Here is a 21,602-nt window from a genome sequence, read left to right on the forward strand (position 1 = left end):
CGGTTACTGTTGCTGAGGAGGTGGCGCCAACAATGGCTACCACAGCGGCTGCCACTATACCTGCGCCACCGGCACCGACGGCCGGACCATCAGGTACGCGCCGGGCTTCCCGCCGATCTATGCCACCTTCCCGTCTGCCTGACCTGTTGGATGGATTTCCTTTAGGTTCAGGTGATGGGTTTGGCGGCTATCGGCCTGTTATTGACCCTACAGGTACGTAGGGTTCTTTTTCCTTTGTATATTTTTGTCATCTTTCCCTAACTGTCTTTGTTTCTTTTGCAGTATCGGATTCCAATGAAGTGTATGTTCCAAGATGGAACATACGCCGAGGAACAACCCTTCGCACCCCTGTGGAGTGCGTGGATTGGGCTCGCCATGCTGCTCCTCATGGTGCGTTGGGGGAAGCCATGGCTAGCTACCAGGAGGGTAGGCTAACCAATGAGCTTCGGGTTCTCCAAGCCCGGATGCAGCCCCGCGTCGAGCTGCTTTGTCGTGAAAACGACAAGTTAAAAGCAGCTCGCGCCAAAGAAATATCTGAGACGCGGGCTCTGCGGGAGGAGAACCGGCAGTTGGCCGCTGCTGCCGCCGAGAAGGAGAGAGCATTCAAGGCCCTCGAGGTTGAAGTCCAGGCGCGACTCGAGGCCCGCTCCAAGGCTGCCCAAGCTGTGAATGAACAGCTTCGGCTGGCTAAGGAGACTGCGCGAAACTCAACTGAGAGGGCTGCCAAGGCTGAAGCTGTTGCTGAGCCGCTTCGCGAAGAGAATGAGCAGCTTAAATGCAAATTAAAGGCTCTTCAGCATGCTCATGACGCCTTGGCAATGGAAGATGCCAAGAAGCTGCAGGAGATCCTTGACCAGAGGGGGGTGCTTGACCGTACTGAAAGGAAACTTAAAAGCGTCGAAGAGGCTGCCGCCAAGGAAGTTCAACTTGCCAACCTTGATAAAAGCGGAGCCGAACGTGCTTACAAAGAAAGTCAAGCTACCCTCCAATGGCTGCTTCGAGAAGCGTTGCCTCAGGTATCTTTATCTTTTTCTTTACGCTTTCCGCTCGTAATTAGAAAATGTTCTAATTTGTATTCTTTTGTAGGTTGTGCGTCGGGTCCTTTCAGAGACCTCTTATGACGATGCGATGAGCGCAGCCCTCAACGCTTCTCATGAGGATGGGGAGAAGACTGGCTTCCTTCTTGGTCTAGGGTTTGCTGAGAGAGGCTTTCCGCCCTCCAACTTCCCTTTATTCAATGTTAATACTGAAGCTGCTTATGACCAAGCTGTGAACCAGTACGCTTCCTTCCCGCATCCAGTGGTGGAGAAGGTGAATGAAGCTGCTGCTGCTGATGATGGGCTAAACATCCTTAAGGCTTTCCTTGGGCAGCCGCGCTCTGACGGTGCTGGTCCAAGCGGAGGTGGCCCTGAAGCCTGATCCTGAAGATCTTTTCCCACTGCTAGGATAGACTTGGCTTTGTATAGATTTCTTTTAGGCGGGTAGTTACCCAGCCATTCTTGTAATAGATTGTGAAATATTAATCTTTTTGCGTATAAGATTGTTATTTCCTTGGGTTCCTTGCTTTATAAACTTATGACTTGCATACTTAGTTTGAATTAGCAATTTTCCAAGTGTTTAGAATAAGGACCTTTGAACGTGGTTGATGATGGGTTAAAGTTTTGCCTCCTCCTTCGTGATTGTGCGGGTAAAACCGTCACTTGCACTTGGTAGGATGGCTAATCTTTACCCTCTATCTGACCTGCGTGTAGGTTTTCCTTTTCGAAATTTCTAAGGCATTAAGTTAAACCTTTGAACGTGGTTGATAATGGACTAAAGTTTTCGCTTCCTCTTTCGTGATTGTGCGGGTGCAACCGTCACTTGCACTTAGTAGGATGGCTTTAACTTTAGACCTATATCTGACCTGCGTGTAGGTTTTTCTTATCCTTTTTTAAGTGTTCATAAGTTAACCTTTTAACGTGGTAGATGGTAAGTTAAGTTTGGCTTCCTTGTTTGTGATTGTGCGGGTAAGACCGTCACTTGCACTTACAAGGATGGCTAAACTTTACCTACATCTGACCTGCGTGTAGGTTTTCCTTAGAACTTTTTAACATTTTGGCGTTGTGTTTATGCGGGTATTGCCGCCTTCCACACGCAACTACTTCTTCCCGTAAGGGAAGTTCATAGGTTACAAGCTATCAATACATCATGAAAGGAGAATCATTTCCATTAGAAGTGGCTCTAGGCCTTTTCTTTACAAGTTGGAATTGATCTACATATAACATTTGCGTAATTGAGCTCCATTCCATGTTCTAGGGATGGGAGTGCCATCGAGCCTTTCGAGCCGGTATGCGCCCTTTCCCAGAACTTCTTTGATAACGTATGGCCCTTCCCAAATCGGGGCCAACTTTCCTGGGCGTTGTTGGTTCGAAGCCTCGTTGTTACGCAGTATGTAGTCTCCTTCATTGAAATTGCAGAGTTTTACCCGCGTGTTGTAGTATTTTTGCATTTGTCGTTTGTAGTTTTCTTCACGCACGGCGGCTAAGTCTCTGCGCTCTTCGGTTAGCATAAGGTCTAACCGTCTTTCCGCATCATTGTCTTCTGGTTGGATTAAGACCCTTGGTGAGGGTAAACCGATTTCGACTGGGATCATGGCTTCAGTGCCATAAGTGAGACTGAACGGGGTTTCTCCCGTACTGGTCTTCTTCAGCGTTCTGTTTGCCCAAAGGACGTGTGGAAGCTCGTCCACCCAACCGGATCTATGTTCCAAGAGTCTTCTCTTTATGCCTTCGACGATGCTCTTATTTGCTCTTTCCACCTCACCGTTACCTTGCGGGTGTGCCACTGAGGTAAAGGTGTGGGTGATTTGAAGTTCTTTCAGCCACTGCTGTAGCTTCTTGTCAGCAAAGTTGGTGCCATTATCGCTTACCAAATTCTGTGGAAGTCCAAAACGACAAATAATAAATTCCCAAATAAATTTTTTGATATGCTTTGCGGTTGTTTGGGCTAAAGGTTTCGCTTCTATCCATTTGGTGAAGTAGTCAATGGCTACCACTAGGAACTGAACATTCCCAGCTGCTGTAGGAAATGGGCCTGTCACGTCAATGGCCCACTTCTGAAATGGCCACGAGGAAGTGACAGGAACAAGTTCATTTTTCGGGCGATGCGTGTTGGGTGCGTAAAGCTGGCAAGATCTGCATTTTCTGATGTATGCCAACGCGTCCATATGCATCCCCGGCCAGAAGTTTCCCGCGTTGTTTAGCTTGGCTACCACAGCGCGGGGGCCTGCGTGTATTCCACAGATGCCTTCGTGAACCTCCCTTAGGAGGTAGTCGGCATCTTGGTTGTCCACGCATCTTAACAATGGGCCAAGAAAGTTACGTCTGTAAAGGATGTCATTGACCAGCTGATAATTCAGTGCTTTACAGCGTAGTTTTCTTGCCTGTGACTTCGACTCTGGTAACGTTCCTGCTTCAAGGTATTTTATTATTGGGGTCATCCATGTTTCTGTACCGGTTTGGATGACACAAATTTCCTTGTGCGGGACTGATGGTGTTTCGAGGAGTTCCACGCGGATGTCCTTTCCCAAGTGGGTGAAGGCCAGTGATGCAAGCTTGCTTAACGCATCCGCAGATTTGTTTTCGCTGCGCTTGACGTGTATCACTTTACAATCATTAAAATCGCGCATGATGGCTTTGGCCTGGGCAAGGTACAGGGCCATTGTGTCGTTCACAGCCGTGTACGTCCCGTTTATTTGGTTTGCCACTAGCATGGAATCTACATGGGCTTCCAAATTTTTTACACCCATTTTACGCGCAATCCTCAATCCGGCCAGGAATGCTTCATATTCAGCCTCGTTATTCGTACTTGGAAAATCCAGCCGAATAGCATAAGTATATTCCTGGCCTGCTGGATTTGTTAATTTTAACCCTGCGCCTGAACCCTCGTTACTAGCTGCTCCATCAGTGTAGAGTCGCCAGACCTCATTGATTTCGTGTGCTGGGGAGGGTTGAACCTCCTCCTGGCACTCTTTCTCCCGTGAAGCGGGGACTTCTGCAATAAAATCAGCCAGGACCTGGCCTTTAATGGCTGGTCTCGGCTTGTATTGAATCGCATATTCTCCCAATTCAATTGCCCACTTGGCTAGACGTCCCGATAACTCGGGTTTGCCTAGAACATTTGAGAGTTTGAAGTTGGTGAGAATAGTGATTGGGTGACCCTGGAAATATCGTCTCAACCTGCGTGAAGCGTGAATAAGTGCCAAGACCAGTTTTTCCAGGGTAGAGTACCGGGTTTCCGCGTCTGCCAGCACGCGGCTAACATAATAGATTGGCATCTGGATGCCTTTTCGTTCTACAAGCAGGACTGCCCCGGTTGCTCTATCTGTTGCGGAGAGGTATAGGATTAACTCCTCCCCCGCTTGTGGTGCTGTGAGTGTTGGGAGTTCGATCAGGCGTGATCGAATCTCCTGAAAAGCTGCTTCCGCTTCTGGTGTCCAGCGGAAGTGCGTTTTCTTTAAACAATTTCTTAGCGTTGACACAAATGGGAACGACCTATCCGCATGGTTTGCCAAAAAGCGGTTAAGCGCGACTAGTCGTCCATTCAGTGTTTGAGCCTGTTTTATGGTGGTAGGTGATTCCATTTTGACAATGGCTTCGACCTTTTCAGGGTTCGCTCTGAAGCCATCTTTAGTAATAATGACTCCCAAGAACTTCCCTTCTTCCACCCCAAATGAACACTTGCTCGGGTTGAGCTTCATGTTTATCTTTCTAAGTGTGTTGAAAGTTTCCTCAATGTCTTTCAACATCGCCTCTGGCTCGGGCTTTTGATGACCAAATCATCCATATAGACTTCCAAGTTTCTCCCAATTTGGGCGTGAAACTCTTTGTCCATTAGTCGTTGGTACGTGGATCCCGCGTTCTTAAGTCCGAATGGCATCATTTTATAACAAAATGTGCCATCGGGCGTCCGAAAGGCGGTTTTGTCCTGGTCATCTACAGCCATGTGGATTTGATGGTACCCCTTATACGCATCCAAGAAGCATTTAAGGCGAAATGGTGCCACCGAATCCACCTTGAGATCAATTTCTGGCAACGGATAACAATCTTTGGGGCATGCTTTATTCAAATCTTTGAAATCTATGCACATGCGCCATTGTTTGTTATTCTTCGGTACCATTACGGGATTTGCAACCCACGTTTGATATTTGCTAACGCGCACGATGCCCGCATCAAGGAGTTCCTTGACTTGGGTTCTGCACGCGTTGGTTTGCTCGGGCCCCATTACTCTGCGCTTTTGTACGATCGGCGTAACGGCCGGATCGCATTTGAGCTTATGCTCTGCCTTACCCCGGGGTACACCAGTCATGTCGGCTGGTGTCCACGCGAAGATGTCTGCGTTTCGCTGCAGTAAGCGCTTGAGTAAGGTGCGTGTTGGATCAACAATTGTCGGGCCAATGGTAACGGCCTGATCGGGATATTTCCCATTGAATGCCCACTGTTCAGGTTCAGTGATGGTTTGTTTGGCCATCTTCGGTTTGGGTTTAGAGGAGACAGATGCGATGCATACCTGGGGAATGCCCGTGATCATCGCTACGCCTTCAGTTGTTGGCCATCCCATCATGCCGTGGACTGAGGATACCACGGCGTTGAATCTTGCCATCCCGTCTCTCCCGAATAGGATGTCATACGTATGATGTGGTTTTTTCATTACAACAAAATCCACATCCTCCGTGCGTGAATAATTCCCATCGGTGAGAGTGACGGGGAAAGATAGGATGCCCAAGGGAGTGTTCATGCTGCCGTCAAACCCTTCCATTGAAGCGTAGACCGTCTCCAGGCGTTCCTTGTCTTCATCGTCGAGCTTGTCGAAGAACTGCCTGTACATAACTGTCGACGATGCGCCATTGTCAGCGAGGGTGCGGGAGGTGATGTAGTGCCCCAGCTGGCTTTTAATGACAATGGGGCCTTCTTTGTTTGGGCCTCCCGGCACTCGCGGGAAGCGCACTTCTGCTTCCTTCCATGCGCATGGTTCGGTTATCGGTCTCTTTCTTCCTCTGACCTTACCATGGACCATGTTGATGCTAATGTCGACGGGCTTTCGTCCGTTACCCCTGTACCTGTTGTCGTTCCTTCCTCCCTTCTTGATAGATGCCACGAGGTGTGCGAGCCTCCCATCCTTGACGAATGTCTCGACGATGTCCCTCAAGGATGTGCACTCCTCAGTGCTATGGCCCTTTGTCCCATGGAAGTCACAAGACTTGCTTTGATCCGCATTGGGTTTCTGTCGGATCGCTGGGGCTTTTGGCCATGGCAGTTTTTCCGTGGCAAATATCTCCGTGACGCTCTTGGTGAGTGGCGTCCAACGGTTTTTCCGGTTCGAAGGGTGCGTGTTGTCCCTTCCGCCAACCAGAGGGCGAGAGCTTGAGGGGGTGTCAAAGTTTATCCTTGACTGCCAAATACCTTGCCGCCTCTTTTTGTTTAGCCGGGCGGTTCTCACATTGTTCTCCCTTGTCCTCTGCGTGTAGAGGTTTGTATTCTGGGGGAGATCTCTTCCCAGCTGTTTCTCCGTTTCGGCAAAGCGCTTGGCTGCCGTCATTATGGCATCCCACGTGGATGGCATGCCGTCTTTACCCGTCAGAGTGCGGATGAGTTCTGGGTATTCAGCGCCCTGAATGAAAGCGGCGCGAACGAGGTCTTCACTGATGTTGCCCAGACTCAGCTTCTTGGAGTTGAAGCGGGTGATGAAGTCCAGTAAGGATTCATCCTCTTCTCTCACACAGTTGAGGATCGTCCACTGCTCCTCAGTGTGCTTCCTCTGTTGACTAAACTGTTGACTGAACTTGTTCTGGAAGTCTGCCCAGTCATAAATGTGGTGGACCGGTAAACGGTCGAACCATGCTCTGGCTGCTCCTACCAGAGTCATCTGGAACATGTAGCACCACGTGGGTTCCGTCCAGTTACTGACGGTTGCCCCCGCAATGAACCTGTTCAGATGGTCATCTGGGTCGGATATACCATCGTATGTGCCAATATTGGACATTTGTTTGGCACTCCTCGGGGCGATTGCTTCTGCAATGTCCCTTGCAAATTTTGACCTTCCTGCGTTTGTGGCAGTAGGTCTAAAGGCCTTGGAGAAGTCACGCGAGCTTTTTTCCGTGACTGGTTGGAATGCTTCCCCAAAATTCCTTTTTGGCTGGGGATCCGTTTCCTTACGCTTCCCTTTCGCCCTATGGCGAGGGTTCGCGTCGGTGTCGGAGTCTTCCCTCTCGGCGTCTGAGTACTCGTACTCACTACTCATGTTGAGGTGCTGGCGAGTACTACCGAATTCCTCAGCTTGTTGGACTGAACGCAAGCGTTCGTCCAACTCAGCCTGAAATTCTCTTTGACGTGCCTCGGCCCATGCCTTCACTTGATCAAGTGTTTGGCGAGGGGCTCGAGTTCGTTTTTCCAGCTGGGCATCAGTGAATCCCAGTGGAATATTTACTCCACTTGCCCCTACATGAGTGACTGGGGTAGTGTTCGTAAAATGTACTTCACTTGCCCCAGCTTGGGTGGCTGGGGTAGTGTTTGTAAACATTGTGTTGCCGGTGTTTACCCCAGTGGCTGGGGTTGTGGTTACCGGAATTTCTCTAGTCATCTTGGAAGTTTTGAAAAACTGGAGAAAGATGTAGTTCTAGCTTTATGCACGGATGGCGCCAATGAAGAAACACTAAGTGACCCCGGGCAGATTATGGGTAATCTGGGGGCTAAGTAATGTTTCCCACGAAGGTTAGGTCCAGCAGAGTAAGTTGTACTTCAAGGAACCTGCAAAACAGACACCGTAAGCTCGTCACTGAGAAGGGGGGGGGTTCCTCCTTGTGACCACCCTCCAACGTGAGAATCAGTCTATATTGCTCTTTAAATATAAAAGTATATGAATACTATTAGAGCAATTATCAAGTAAGTTATACGAGATAGTAGATGATGAAATGATAATACCATTTGCTGTCTTTTATAGCCGAAGGTGGGTTTCCAAGGGGTTTAGCCGGCCCAACACGCTACCAACTGTAACCTATGCACGTGCCCTACCTGTGAGTGGTGGATAGGTAGCGGCTGACACAGAGCAGGCGTGCCGTGCACTCTTCGTCTTCTACCAACTGCAGGCTAGGCACGTGGTCTGGCAGGAGTTGGTGGGCAGGCGGCGGCTATTGGTCACAGTGCTGTGGCGTGCTGTCTGCCACGCTGCTGTCAGTGAGCTGTCGCATTCTTGGTCAGATCTTTTGTCTTTACCTCGTCAGGTATCACGCAAAAGATCCTCCATCATACAGACTGGCCCATTTTGGCGGGAGTTTTCCCCCTCCCGCCTCTGCTCATTCTTTCAGGTGACACTGAATATTTGTAAGTGTTAAGCCTTATGCGTGTAGCTATGCTGTGCGGGTAGCCTTCCCTGATGGCTTGTATCCGCAACTGCGGGAACAGGCGGGTTACTTTACCATTGGGAGGCTTTTCCCTGCGTATGCAGCTTGCATACTGCGCGTAGGCTTCTCTGAGCATGGTGGGTCCTGCGGGAGTAGATGGTCTTTGCGCAGACATCCCTGTTCAAGGTGAGTCATGCGGGACCAACTGAGCCCTGCTGGGACCTACCTCTTCATTTCGTTTGAAAGTGTGAGACCGCGAATAAGTTTGGTTTCACGATTGAAGCCGGAGCTGATCGTACATATTGAAATATTAATTATTTACTCATTTAATATTAGATATGTTTTATAATATATATTAGATATAGTTAAAGAAAGTTTTATTTAATACGAGTAAACTCGTCTTTACAACATTAATTTAGCCAAATTTCCGGTATAATTTTTTGTAATATTTGTTCCTGTTATAATTTCGCCTTCTATTGATCTAATAAGTTTTATCAGTTATGTGACCAAAGTTGTCTTTGTTCATATTACGATTCTCTTAAGTAACGTATTAGTTGGTGTTTGATTTGAAGTGAAGGTATATGCAGATTAATAATTCTTATTTTAAACTAAATTTATTATTGAAGTACAAACTATATCGAAAACTTATCGTTGGTAATGGTTCGGCTTAGTTGGGTATTAATTTCAAACAGTCCAGTTTCGGTTTTCGATGGTAAAAAACGTGTAAAGTAAATTAAACCATCAAAACTGAACAGCGAACAATGCTGCATAAAATGTTTTTTTAATTCAAAAACTATGACAATATAATACTTAAATTAAAGATAATAAAATGCTCGTTTTTATGATGCCATTTATTTTAAAAAATATTACCGTAGAAAAAAGTTATGACCGTTTAAAAATCATGGGGTAATTAGGTTATAAGTGAAAATAAAATAATATATAAGAAAAAAATTAAGGACCAATGTTGTAACTTCAAAGGATGAAAATTGTAAATATTTTGAAATGATTTCAAATGCACGTATATTTAATGATATATTGACATTTTTGCCTATATTGAATGTTGTACATATTGCATTAAATGTTGTAAATTACTCAATCCAATCGTCTTAATTTACCAAAAGTGATGTATTATATATAGTATAAATATAAATATATATACAAATTGTAACTTAGGCTATACTACTTAGTCTACTTGTATCATATAAAATTTGTAATTTTGATTTGGTCTTTTATATTAACTTTTTAATACACTTTTCATTAATTAAATGTTTACCACAAAACATTTTTCATTTTTAATCTACACTTTTTCATTCTCAACTTTGGTCTCAAATAATTTTCCTGTTTGATAACTTTTTACGTTTAACGTTTTAGTCTAAATTCTGTGAGTTAACACATTGCAACGTGGGTGTGTGGTTCAACATTTTTGCGTTTATTTTCAACGTTTAACCACCATTCACACCACACGGGTCCTAAGTTGACTTAGTTATTATTTTTTTTGTTTTGTGTTTAATTTTTGAGCGTTAACACACCGCAACGGTCGTGTGTAGTTTAACACTTTTACGTGTACTTTTCATTTATTTGAAAAGTCCCACTACAACCCCCCCCCCCCCCCCCCCCGGCAACACGGGGGGAGCTAAATGCTAGTTTCATACAAAAACATAGAAACACAAATAAAATAATTCACAAAGTTTTTTTTTCATTTCATTCCTTATTCACTTTACTTTCTCAACACCACCACCACCTAACAACGGCAACCGCCGCCACCGTCGTCGTCGTCACCACCACCTCCGCTGCAACCACCGCCAACATCGTCGCCGTAACCACCACAACCATTGTCACCGACTCAATTGGAGTTACATTGGTAGTATCTTGATGCACTACCAATTGTTGATCATCGCCAGCAGTCTTAGTAGCACCAGAAGACGTACCCGCAACTTGATTTTGCTCATTTCCTCCAAAGTCAGCTGCATCTGGATCTTCATCATCGTCGTTATTCTTCAACTTCTTTAATGCATCATCTTTACGAGTTAATTGAAGAATAACCTCCTCCCGTGCCTTTATTTTCTCCCCCCCGAGCAGTAACAAGCTCACTGAGTTCCCTATTCTCCTTTTAACAATACGAAATGTGGCTCACCAATCGTCGTTTGTTTGAACACATGTTTCCGATTTGAATGTTTTCATTATGAGTACTGTGGATAGTTAATTTCATTATTGCTAGTTGTTTTTGCTTTCATAAGTGATTAATTTAAGATATTAGAAGACATGTAATGAAGAAAAGGATTTTCTTAGAAGTTTGAAATTTGTAAATATTTATTTAGAATATTTTAAGGCATAATTTTTCATACATGTCAGTGAAACAATTTTCTTCAATAGCAAAGCTATAAATAAGATCTGGGAAGGGTGGGATGTAGGCACACCGTACCTCTATCCAACATGATAGAGATGTTGCTTCCATTGAAACAATTTTCTTATACTTTAATTTCTTCTTTAGTTCATATTAATACTTAGTTTACACTGGCTTTGACACTTCAAACTTCTACTGTTGCTTTGAGCTTATTCTTCATGTACTTCTCTACTTACCTTATTACGTGATCCTCTTTCTCATGGGTATCGTTCGCAGACACCTTAAATTATAAAGAATGAATATGCTTCATCAATGCACGCCGACACTGGTGGTGTCATCAGATACACCAATAATCATTTTCATAAACTTGAATGACTAAAACTGTTTCTAACAGACCGAATTCATATATTAGAATGTGTTTTGTAGTATTGAACTTAAGATTGATTGTAGGATTTACTGAGTACGGTGACGGCGACGAGGAGAAGGAGGAGGACGAGGACGATGAGGATGACGAAAATGGTTGAAATATGAGATACGGGTCCTTAATTTTTAATAGGTACTCAGTTGGAATCAGATGAACTCCATGTGGTAAACATAATTAAAAGTATATCTAGAGGTTAAGATATTGAAATTAACCAAGTGAGTGTGGAATATACAAATGTGCACAAGATGCACACTAATGAGTGATGGCAATATTAAGTTTTAGGGGTCCAAACAGATATCGACTGTCAGTCTTCCTACGCTTCTTCAACGTTTTTTTCTTCATTTGGTTTAACTTTTGCGGGTACAGACTCTTCACCGAAATCAATCTTCCTACGCTTCTTCAACGTTTTTTTCTTCATTGGTTTAACTTTTGCGGGTGCAGACTCTTCACCGAAATCAATCTTCCAACGCTTCTTCAACGTTTTTTTCTTCATTGGTTTAACTTTTGCGGGTATAGACTCTTCACTGAAATCAAATATAAGCAAAACCATATGTTATCTTGCATTAAAAACATATTTGTTTATAAACGAAAGTAAATATTTCAAACTTACTCGGTTTCATTCGGGTGCTTCAAGTCATTTACAGCCGCATCCACTGCATAAAGTGCCATTTTCTTCACCTGCCATAAACTAATTATTTTGTAACAAATCAATCAAACTCAATATTAATAATAGCATCAAAAGATTAAATATGTTTTGTTTTGTTTTGTTTTGTTTTGATTTGTTTACCTCCAATTTATCTTCTTTTGCCCATGACTTTCGGGTAGAACACGAAAGTCTTCGGTTAACCGGATACATTCACCAACATTTTCAGGAGAAACAAAGTTCAACGCCACTTTTATACACGACTGCAAGTCAACACAAAACATGTTTATGCACAGAAAAAGTCAAAGTTAGTTAATATAATGAATGTAATCTAAAAACTAAAAGAAAGTTATTAACCTTCAAATTTCTAACTTGATGCGCACAGCCAGCATGTATAAAGACAGCTGATTGAAAATTAAAAAAATATATGACATTACAAAACAAAACCCTAAAACTCTTGTCCAATGATTGAAAATTTGAAATAACATACCAGAACACGCGCTCATCGCAGCTGCAGTTTGCCCTCTTCAACTGTACATCTGATAAAGCACACCCTGCACATAATAATACATTTAGAAAATTTATATAAAGTATAGATTAAGTGTTACAATTATGTGATTAAATAAAGTTAAAAGCATAAACCTTGGATTTCAGACTCTATCCTCTTCTCGTTTTCCTGTTCCTCATTGAGACGCTTCAAGAACGGAAGAAGAACGTGCAGGATATAAACAGAGTATTGAACTTTCTGATCAGCACTAGGTTTGAAATCAATCTTGTTTTTCACCTAAATAATTAACAACAGATTCAGCATTGCAAAACTTATCTAACAACAGCAACATGTAACATAACAAAAGACATGTTTCAAGAACAAACTTTAGGAAGCACATCTCGCAAACACGATTTACAGTTGCAGTTGTTAAGGCAAACAGGGCAGCAGTCAGCAAACATCTGTTCTGTCATGTTAGGATACCTACATTAAAGCAGTAATAATAATAATAATAATAATAATAATAATAATAATAATAATAATAAATGGGTGAAATATGGAAGATACATTAGCATCCTGAAGCTTATGTTTGGCAGCACACTTTGGCCTCTTGTTGTAGTTGTTAACTTGAGCCATTTTATACACTTTGTTCTTCTTCTTATTCACCTTTAAAACTAAAACCCTAGTTCGTTGATTTCATACCAACTGAAGTGAACACGGTGTTTCAAACCAATTCAAACTTTCATCACCCGTATTTGAATTAGTAATATTAGACTTGCAGTTTTGATCACTCCAACAAAAATGCTACCGGTGGTGGATTTTATTTCAGTTCGTTTTTTTTGGTTGCACACTTGGTGGTCCTTTTTTTCAATTGGTTGACCATCAAATCAAATGACAGATGTGGGGTGTCATTTTCCGACATGAAAAAATATAGGTTTTGAGTCGATTAACATGACACGTTTTCTTAAGCAGATCAATCGGAACCCGACACATTTATAAAACATATCAACCCTAACACAGTATGTTAAAAAATACGTTGACATGTTAACCCGTTTAACAATTATGAAGAAGTTAAACTATAAGGCCTTATTAAATAAAGGGATTTTAAAAAGTTGGGAATTTGTAACTTATTAACTTAATGAATCTGATTTACCTATTACACCCCTCTAACTCTCAAAACTCATCACACTTCTTTTAGAAAAGAGTGTCCTTTTTAGTCGTTTTCGTATTCCCCAACACATAAGCTAACCCAAACATTTTTGTACAAACTTCTTTTAAAATATTCATAAGTTCATAAGTCCTTTTTCACTTGAATAAGCAATCCCAAACACACCCTTAGTCTAGTTAGTTACGTTTGTTGTAATTGGTTTGGCTGGACGTGTTCGAATCCCGTGGTGGGATATTGGTTTTTAATACTCCTAACTTTCACTCGTTGGTAGATAACATTCTCAACTAACGATTTGTCTCCCACCACTCCTAACTTGTAACTTCTTTTCTTTTGTCACTCCCGAACTTAACGGACCCTAACCCCGTTAGTTTTTTTTATAGACGAGGCATTTTTTGCTTATGTGGCATGCCATGTGGAAAATAACTTATTAAAAAAACTAACAAAACAACAAATGATACACACACAAACACATCCCACTACAAAAACCACCAACATTCACGTCGGCCTCCACAACCGTCGGGTTCTGCCACCACCTTCAACACAACCGCTAGCCTCTAGTGCCTTCACCCTCACCATCAACCTTCACCACCAACACTATCGTAAGCTGCCACATCAACAGCCAAACCCTAGACAAACCCAATTTACTTTGCTAAAATTCAATTTTCTTGTTTACAATCTGAATACATTAGCATAGGGCTTTTGATGTGAATAAAGAATCGAGTAGAATGTAATGTTTATTACCTCAAATAGTTGTTTTATCATTAACGGCGGGCTCGCCAAAAAAACGCGGTGGAGGCAGTGAATGAGGCGATGGAGGCTACTTGTGGTGGTGAAGGCAGTGAATCTAGCGGTGATGGTGAAGGTGGTGACAGAGGGGTCCTAATTGCATATATTTAATAACCACATGGTTGCAAATTGCAAGGGTATAATGGTCTTTATATAGAAAAACTAACATTGGGTTCACGATGGGGTCCTAATTGCAAAAAAAAAAAAAAAGAAGACGACCACCACTAGGGCCATTCATGCGAAAAAACCATCGGGGTTGAATCCTGCATTTTGGGATTCACCACAGGGGCTAAACTGTAACTAAGTTTTAATATTACATACTTAAGTTTTAGATGGTATTTTAATTTTTCCTTTATTTTAAATACAATAATAGATCATTTTGTATTTTAATTTTTTCCTAATTTTAAATACAACAATAAATAACCATACATTTATTTTATAAAAACTTGGGTTAGGTTAGACGGTAAATGTGTGCAAAAAATAAAGTTGAGTTGGGTTGCATAGGTGAAGCGTCTATATAAATTGGTTTAAAAAGGGCAATTCACATATGATATACTTCAGTTTTCTTAAGTATCAACCTCAAGTTTCAAACATAAGTCTCAAAAACTACTTGACTCAACCCCTAATTAATTCTCAAATACTTTTCAAACATAAGTCTCAAATTGGCTTAAATGATTAAACACATTGTCTTGTCTAGTCCTTTACCTAGAAAAACAAGATAAAAACATAGATATATCGAAGAAACCGGCTAAACGACACGTTGAGCTAACTAACGACATTCGGTTCATCAACCCGAGCCTAGAGGGTCACAACAAAAGGCGGTGCATCCTTTCGTGGTCCAGCCACGGTTTGATACACATAAACCTTGCTAGCCACCTGATCATCATCACCTTCATCTTTGATCACCTCCACATTTAGCCGACTCATCTCTTCAGCCAACTTCTTACACCCGTCCATAGTCACATTACAATCCGACATCCATAACGACCGCATTGACTCGTATTGGGTCAAACCCGACAACAATGCAGAATCTCCAAACGGGCAGTCACGTATCTCTACCCTCTTCAGCTTTGGGCAGCCTCTCATAACATACTCCATGCCCAAATTACTACTGCCTGCAAAAGCAACAGATAACGTCTCCAAATTTTTCGCATATTTCCCAATGTACTCGAAAGCTAAATCTGTTAACAGGCCAGAAACCGAGAGCCGTTGTAGCTTGGTGCACGTCTTCACAATGGCACCAAAGGCCTCGTCCATGGGCTCGTTGGTTAGGTAATCGGGTTCCCTCGGGTTCATGATGCAAAGACGAAAGTGAGTGAAATTTGGGCAGTTTTCAGCAACTGTGATCACAGCCGCATTGGTCATTCTTTGGCAGAAGTAGAGTATGTAATGGAGCTTCGGGCAGCCCTTGGATACTGCCACCAGACCCGAATCGGTCACACCGAGTTTTTGGTCAAACGGGTCAACCGGGAAGACTCGGAGTTCTTCTAGTAACGGGCAGTGGGATCCGACTGCTTCTAAACCCTTGTCCCCTACTGTATCTACAACCTGAGAAAAAGACACTAATTTTTCAATTTTGTCTGAACACTTTAATCATAAATCTTCTAAATCATTTTACTTACTGGATTTTTGTTCATATAATTTAATTTCCATATGCATATCTGACAAACTAATTATTTATATGTTTTGGCCCGTTATCCAATCTACCTGTTTTAACCCATTACCCAAACAGCACATATTTACCGGTTACCTAATCTGCTCGTTTTTAGCCGTTACTAACCTGTTACTCAATTACCCCTTTTGACCCGTTATTCAATTTACCTGTTTTGACCCGTTACCCAATTCACCTGTCTTGACCCGTTATCCAGTTTGACTCGTTTTTGACTCGTTACCCAATCTGCCCATTTTTTACCCGTTGCACGTTACCAAAATACCCAATCTGCCAGTTTTGGCACGTTACCCAATCTACCTATTTTTTACCCATTCCCAATCTGCCCGTTTTGATCCGTTACATAACCTGCCTGTTTTGACCCGTTACACAATCTACTCACTTTGACTCGTTATCCACTATCCAGTTTACCCATTTTGAAAAATTTAAAAATAGCCAAAAAAAATAAAATCCCAAAGAACTCGTAGATAAACAACTTACCCAAAGGCGAACAAGCCGTTTGGATCTAGCAAGAATCTGTTCAAGTTCATCGGGCCCGATATTTGCATAACTCAGATTCAAAAACGTCAAATTACCACACACGGGATACACAGCCGGTAGATGAAGCAAAGTAGCATCCCAAAAACCCGAAAGTGTAACTAAATTTCCACATTTACTAAAAGCCTCTTCAAGCCCGTTAACTGAACTAGACACGAGTTCTTCCATAAACGAACCCATACCAAGCTCAGTCAATTGTGGGGCCAAGACAAGAAGCCTTTTCAATTGTTCCAAATTTACTTTCCGATTAACTTTCAAAACACGTAACGACTTGCATCTGGATACGAGACTCTCCAAAGCGTCAAAACTGACTTCACTAGTCAAAGTTGAGAAATTGAGAACTTCTAATGAGGTTAAGTTTTCCGGAAAGTAACTTAACCAGTCTCCACCAAGATCATCAATCCCATTCTCTTGTATGTCTAATTCTGTCAGGTTCCTGCAAACTCAATGTTTCAAAGCTCATCAAGAAACAGATTAAATGATCTGATATGTTAAAGCAAGAACATGATTCCAAGTAATTTGATGACATCTTTGTTATCCAAATAAAGATCAAATTACCATCAATAGAAGATATGATATATGATAATTGATCAATATTTTACAACAATAACAAACGCAAAGTTGTTGAATTTGAGACCAAACATAATGACCGAAATTTGATTATAGGCAAGGGCGAAGTTTGTATAGTGGCTCGAAACCAGCCATGTTTTTTTCCTCAGCAGTATAAATTTATGCATTTTGGTCCAAAAAATCTTATCTCACCCGAAAATTTTGAGCCCTGCCACCCCAATTTATGAAAGTTTTTATACGTATTGAGTTTGTTCACACCGGTGTTTTCGTCCAAGCTTCGCAACTGATTATAGGGGTGCAAACTAGCCAAGCCGATTCCTAGCTCATATAGACTCGAGCTCGGCTCAACTTATGAGAACTCGGCCCGGCTCGTTTCAAGCTCATTTTCAAAGGACTAGCTCGGCTCGTGAGTCATTTTCACAAGCTCGAGCTCGGCCCTGCTTGTTTCGAGCTCCTTTTATAAAGCTCGAGCTTGGCTGGTTTATTATTATTAAATAACTTATATGTATTTTAAATAATGTTATATATTTCTTTAATTGTAATTTTAATATATAACATAACATACATAATTTATTTACTTTTATCATAATTTAATTTATAATGAACATTATTATATAACACAATTGAGAACTTTGGTGTCGCTAAGTCCTCATTGAACTACTTGGCGGCACTATATTAGCCCAGGCATTTTGATCTTTTTTGTTTTACATTTGGTATCGTAACGAATGTAACGATTACATACCGGATGCCAAATTTTTTGTATATTTTAGTTCTGATACCGTAACGAACGTGTCAGAACCGACCGAATTCGCGCAAACTCACCGCGTTTTGTTTTAGTTCTGGTACCGTGATGAACATAACGAAAACCGACCGAATGACAATTTTGTGTTTGCATTTTTGTTTTAGTTCCAGAGTTTTACCCACCGACACCACCCCATTGGTCCACCTCAATTTTCATATTTTTTTTGGTTTTATTTTCGCTTTTAGTTCCGGTATCATAATTCACGTAATCGAAACCGACTGAATTCAAGTTAAATTAACGCCTCGAAGCTTGGGTTTATCACCGGCCGAGTTTTACTGACGTTGTTGCGCCAGATAAAACACTAGTTATTATATAAAATACATTTCATACACTAAATAAAAAAGTATATAAATAAGAAATAATCTCGTTTAGACTCGCGAGTCAGCTCAAGCTCGATAACTGAACCTTTGAGCTTGGACTCGTTTATTAAGCTGAATTCAGTTCAAGCTTTTAACGAGCCGATCTCGGGTAACTCACGAGCCGGATCTGGACATGGAAACACATCTAAAACTTACTTGCAATAAGTAGCAATAGCTTCCAAGCCAAGAGTACTAAACCCCTCACAACTCAACAACGACAAACACTTAAACTCATCAAAATTAAGCGCCAAAAACTCCAAACTCTCGTCACTAACCACCATCCGCTTCAACCTAACCTCCTCCAGGCACGGATACGCCGTGGCGAAAGCATTCAGCCACGGCTGCACATCGGCGCCCCAGTCGTCCGGCACCAGGTTGAAGTCCGAGAACCTAGGCTTGCCTTTCAACGTCACACTACGGATCGCCGGAAACCTAGCGGTTAGAATCTCCGGCGAGACGGAGTAGCAGTTACGGATGGAGACGTGGCGACGGGTTAAGCGCTCGGCGGTGTACCAGTGCTTGCAGACGAGTGAGACCGAGTTGTGGTCCGTGTCGGAGGTCAGTAGTGAGAAGGTTCGTTTTAGAAAGTCCTCCGGCAACGACGACGGCGTTGGATCCATCAAGGAGGTGAGATTTGATTTTGATGGGGGTATAATAATAATAATAATAATAATAATATTGTTATTGGAGTTGACAATGACTATTACTACTGGAGCTGATGAGTGGTGTCTTTTTTTATTTTATCATTCCACCATTACTTTTTTTCAAATAAAAATCCCAGTGTTTTGTCTCTCTACCGGCAAACATTAATGGGGCTTTCGGAGGTATTTCATTCGTTTTTAAATTATTATCCTTTTTAGAATTTTGTTTTAGAATTTTGTTTTAACGTGGTCATCCTGTCCCTCATCCTCATCCCTATAATTACACTACAAAACACTATATTTTTATTTCTTTTTTAATTAAATAATATTTTTTATACTTTTATCATTACAGTTTTGTCTCTTCTCTACTCACAACCAATTCAACAAATATTAAAAAATAAATAGGGACAAACAAAGTTTTTCCAAATTTATAAAAAATCACTACATTCCTCTCTACACCCTATAATTTACACTCACAATCATTCAAAACTTCACCATATAATTTACCAATTCCCCTCACATAATTAAGGGGGATGGGTTGTGATTCATTCTTTATTTTCATCTATCTAATTACACTAAAAACATTATATTTTCTCTCTCATTTTTAATTAAATATACCTTTTATACTTTTATCATTATTTTTCTTCCTCTTTCACTTAAAACCACTTTCAAAAAAACATTAAAAAATTATATATGTGAACAGTAACATTTTCACCTTCTCTGCTCACAACTACTTTTAATCATCTCTAAAAAATGAAGAACCCCTTTAATAACGAAGTCACGCATAGGCTTACCCTACCACGTAGACGATAGTATGTGGTAGGGTAAGCCTATGCGTGGCTTCGTTATTAAAGTGGCATGACGATATTCGTTATTAAAGTGGCATAAAGTGGCACAAGTGGCCAAGCTGTAGGGGTAAATAAGAGGCTAAGCTGTAGGGGTAATTAAGGGGTTAAGCAGTAGCAGGTTAGACAGTGGATTATGTGTCTTCGGATACCTACATGATGTATGTAGTGGTTGTATGATAAGTTGCTTGATTAACTAGAACTCACTCAGCGTAGCTGACTTTTAGTATGCACGCAGGTGAGTAGATGAAAGAGCTAGCGTGAGGACGGAACATGGCATGGATTGAATGGTTGACATCTGAAGAAGAAAGAAATGATGTTTTAAATGTAATGTTTTATGTTATGATTTAAAGACAAGTTGTAATGCTTTGTAAAGAATGATAGAAGTTCTATATTCCGCAAAAGTTTTAATTAACTCTGATTTGTAAGAACTGCGTTTATGAGTAAATCCGACGCTAAAAGTAGGGCTACCGAGAACGCGGCCTTACAAGTTGGTATCAGAGCAAAAGTTCAAGAGATTTAAGCATCCTACATGCTTAGACTCGAACAAAGAATGAGATTTTAGTAAGAAAATAAAAAAGATACCAGCTCAAGATAGCCATGTGTCACTCAAGCAAGCTCAGTAACGGTAAAGTATGTTAAATATTGTATTAAGATGTTCGCTTAATTGTTAAAGAAATGATATATGCAGGTTAGGGATATGATTTCGTGAGTGTTTGATTGATTAACTGTTTATAAGTAGAAACTAGCACAAGTGAAATCACGAAGGGAAGTATGTAGAACCTGAGGAGTAATGCAAATAGTTAATTACACTTGATTAATGTCATTAGCTACTTACCTTACGAATCACGTGCTAAATAATTCCTTGAGTGATGACGTTTGTGTTTTCTCTTTTAGAATACTAATGGTTGGAGCTGGAGAAATTGCTGGAACTGGAGGTCGCACCGGGCGTCGTGGTAGGCCACGAGTGGTCCGAGAACCCTCTGTGGAATCAGCTGCTAACACCGGAGGAGAAGAAAGTGCCGGTGAGGGAAATCCGAGCAACAACGAAGGACATCAACACGACCCTGCTGTTCTAGCCGCCATTGCCCAAGCTGTGGCAACTGCCATGAAGAATGGGAATCCCGAAGGATCTGCTGGAAGAACTGCTAAAGGATCAGGAGAGAATGGTAAGAAGGATGGTGAGGGAGGGAAGGGTGACTCGAGTGAAGCTGGATCTGTCAAGGTTGATGATGGAAAGAGAGGCCGAGGTGGGTGTAACTACAAGTCCTTCAAAGGATGCGACCCGCCGAAGCTGACCGGTCTAGGAGACGCAGTCGCTACTCTCCAATGGATAACCACTATGGACAAGATTATCCGAATTAGCGAGTGTCGTCCCGACCAAGCAGTGGGCTATGCAACTCAGTCATTTGAAGATGAGGCCATGTACTGGTGGGAAACTGGGGAACAAAGGAAGACCCGAGAAGAGATTAGGGCAATGAGGTGGAATGACCTAAAGGAGTTATTGTTGAAAAGGTTCTGAGCTAATGCCGAGGTGGAGAGAACCGAGATGAAGTTTCTGAATCTGAAGGCGGGCAAGATGACACACTGTGAGTACACCATTGAATTCAACCGTATGTCTAGGCTGGTGCCTGACACGGTGAACACTGAGGTGAAACAGATCAAGTGCTACGTCAGGGGACTTCCCCAGAAAGTCCGCATGTTAGTCAGGGCCAACAAACCTGCTACCTTTGAGTCTGCGGTTGAGTTAGCAGAGATGATTTATGATGATCTAGCGGCGGATGATGTGGAAGTGGAAAATAAGGAAGGAGGGAAAGGAACCAAACGGCCTGCAGATGTCGTGGAGTATGCGGGGAAGAAGACACATAAGATGGCAGATAGGGAAACATGCAAAGTGTGCGGGAAGATGCATTTGGAAGAATGCAAGGCTGGTCCAAACTAGTGCTACCG

At 42.1% G+C, this 21,602-nt stretch overlaps 2 protein-coding genes across 2 annotated transcripts; both read right to left on the reverse strand.

Annotated features, from left to right (window-relative positions):
- Positions 1-12,221: 12,221 nt before the first annotated feature.
- On the reverse strand, positions 12,222-12,911 carry LOC143537824 (lysine-specific demethylase JMJ25-like). Its single transcript, XM_077031503.1, has 5 exons — positions 12,877-12,911; positions 12,662-12,758; positions 12,431-12,572; positions 12,275-12,342; positions 12,222-12,236 (listed from the first exon to the last, which is right to left on the reverse strand). The coding sequence occupies exons 1-5, from the start codon at positions 12,909-12,911 to the stop codon at positions 12,222-12,224; spliced, it is 357 nt and encodes a 118-aa protein (XP_076887618.1).
- Positions 12,912-14,808: 1,897 nt separating this feature from the next.
- On the reverse strand, positions 14,809-18,787 carry LOC143537837 (protein TRANSPORT INHIBITOR RESPONSE 1-like). The gene is made up of 3 exons (XM_077031512.1): positions 18,323-18,787; positions 16,379-16,871; positions 14,809-15,777 (listed from the first exon to the last, which is right to left on the reverse strand). The coding sequence occupies exons 1-3, from the start codon at positions 18,784-18,786 to the stop codon at positions 15,028-15,030; spliced, it is 1,707 nt and encodes a 568-aa protein (XP_076887627.1). The 5' UTR covers position 18,787; the 3' UTR covers positions 14,809-15,027.
- Between the last annotated feature and the right edge of the window lie 2,815 nt (positions 18,788-21,602).

The sequence above is a fragment of the Bidens hawaiensis genome, unplaced genomic scaffold (genome assembly GCF_021521415.1).
Source record: "Bidens hawaiensis isolate Kalapana, Puna unplaced genomic scaffold, B.hawaiensis_p1.1 tig00011408_1, whole genome shotgun sequence".
Classification (NCBI taxonomy): domain Eukaryota; kingdom Viridiplantae; phylum Streptophyta; class Magnoliopsida; order Asterales; family Asteraceae; genus Bidens; species Bidens hawaiensis.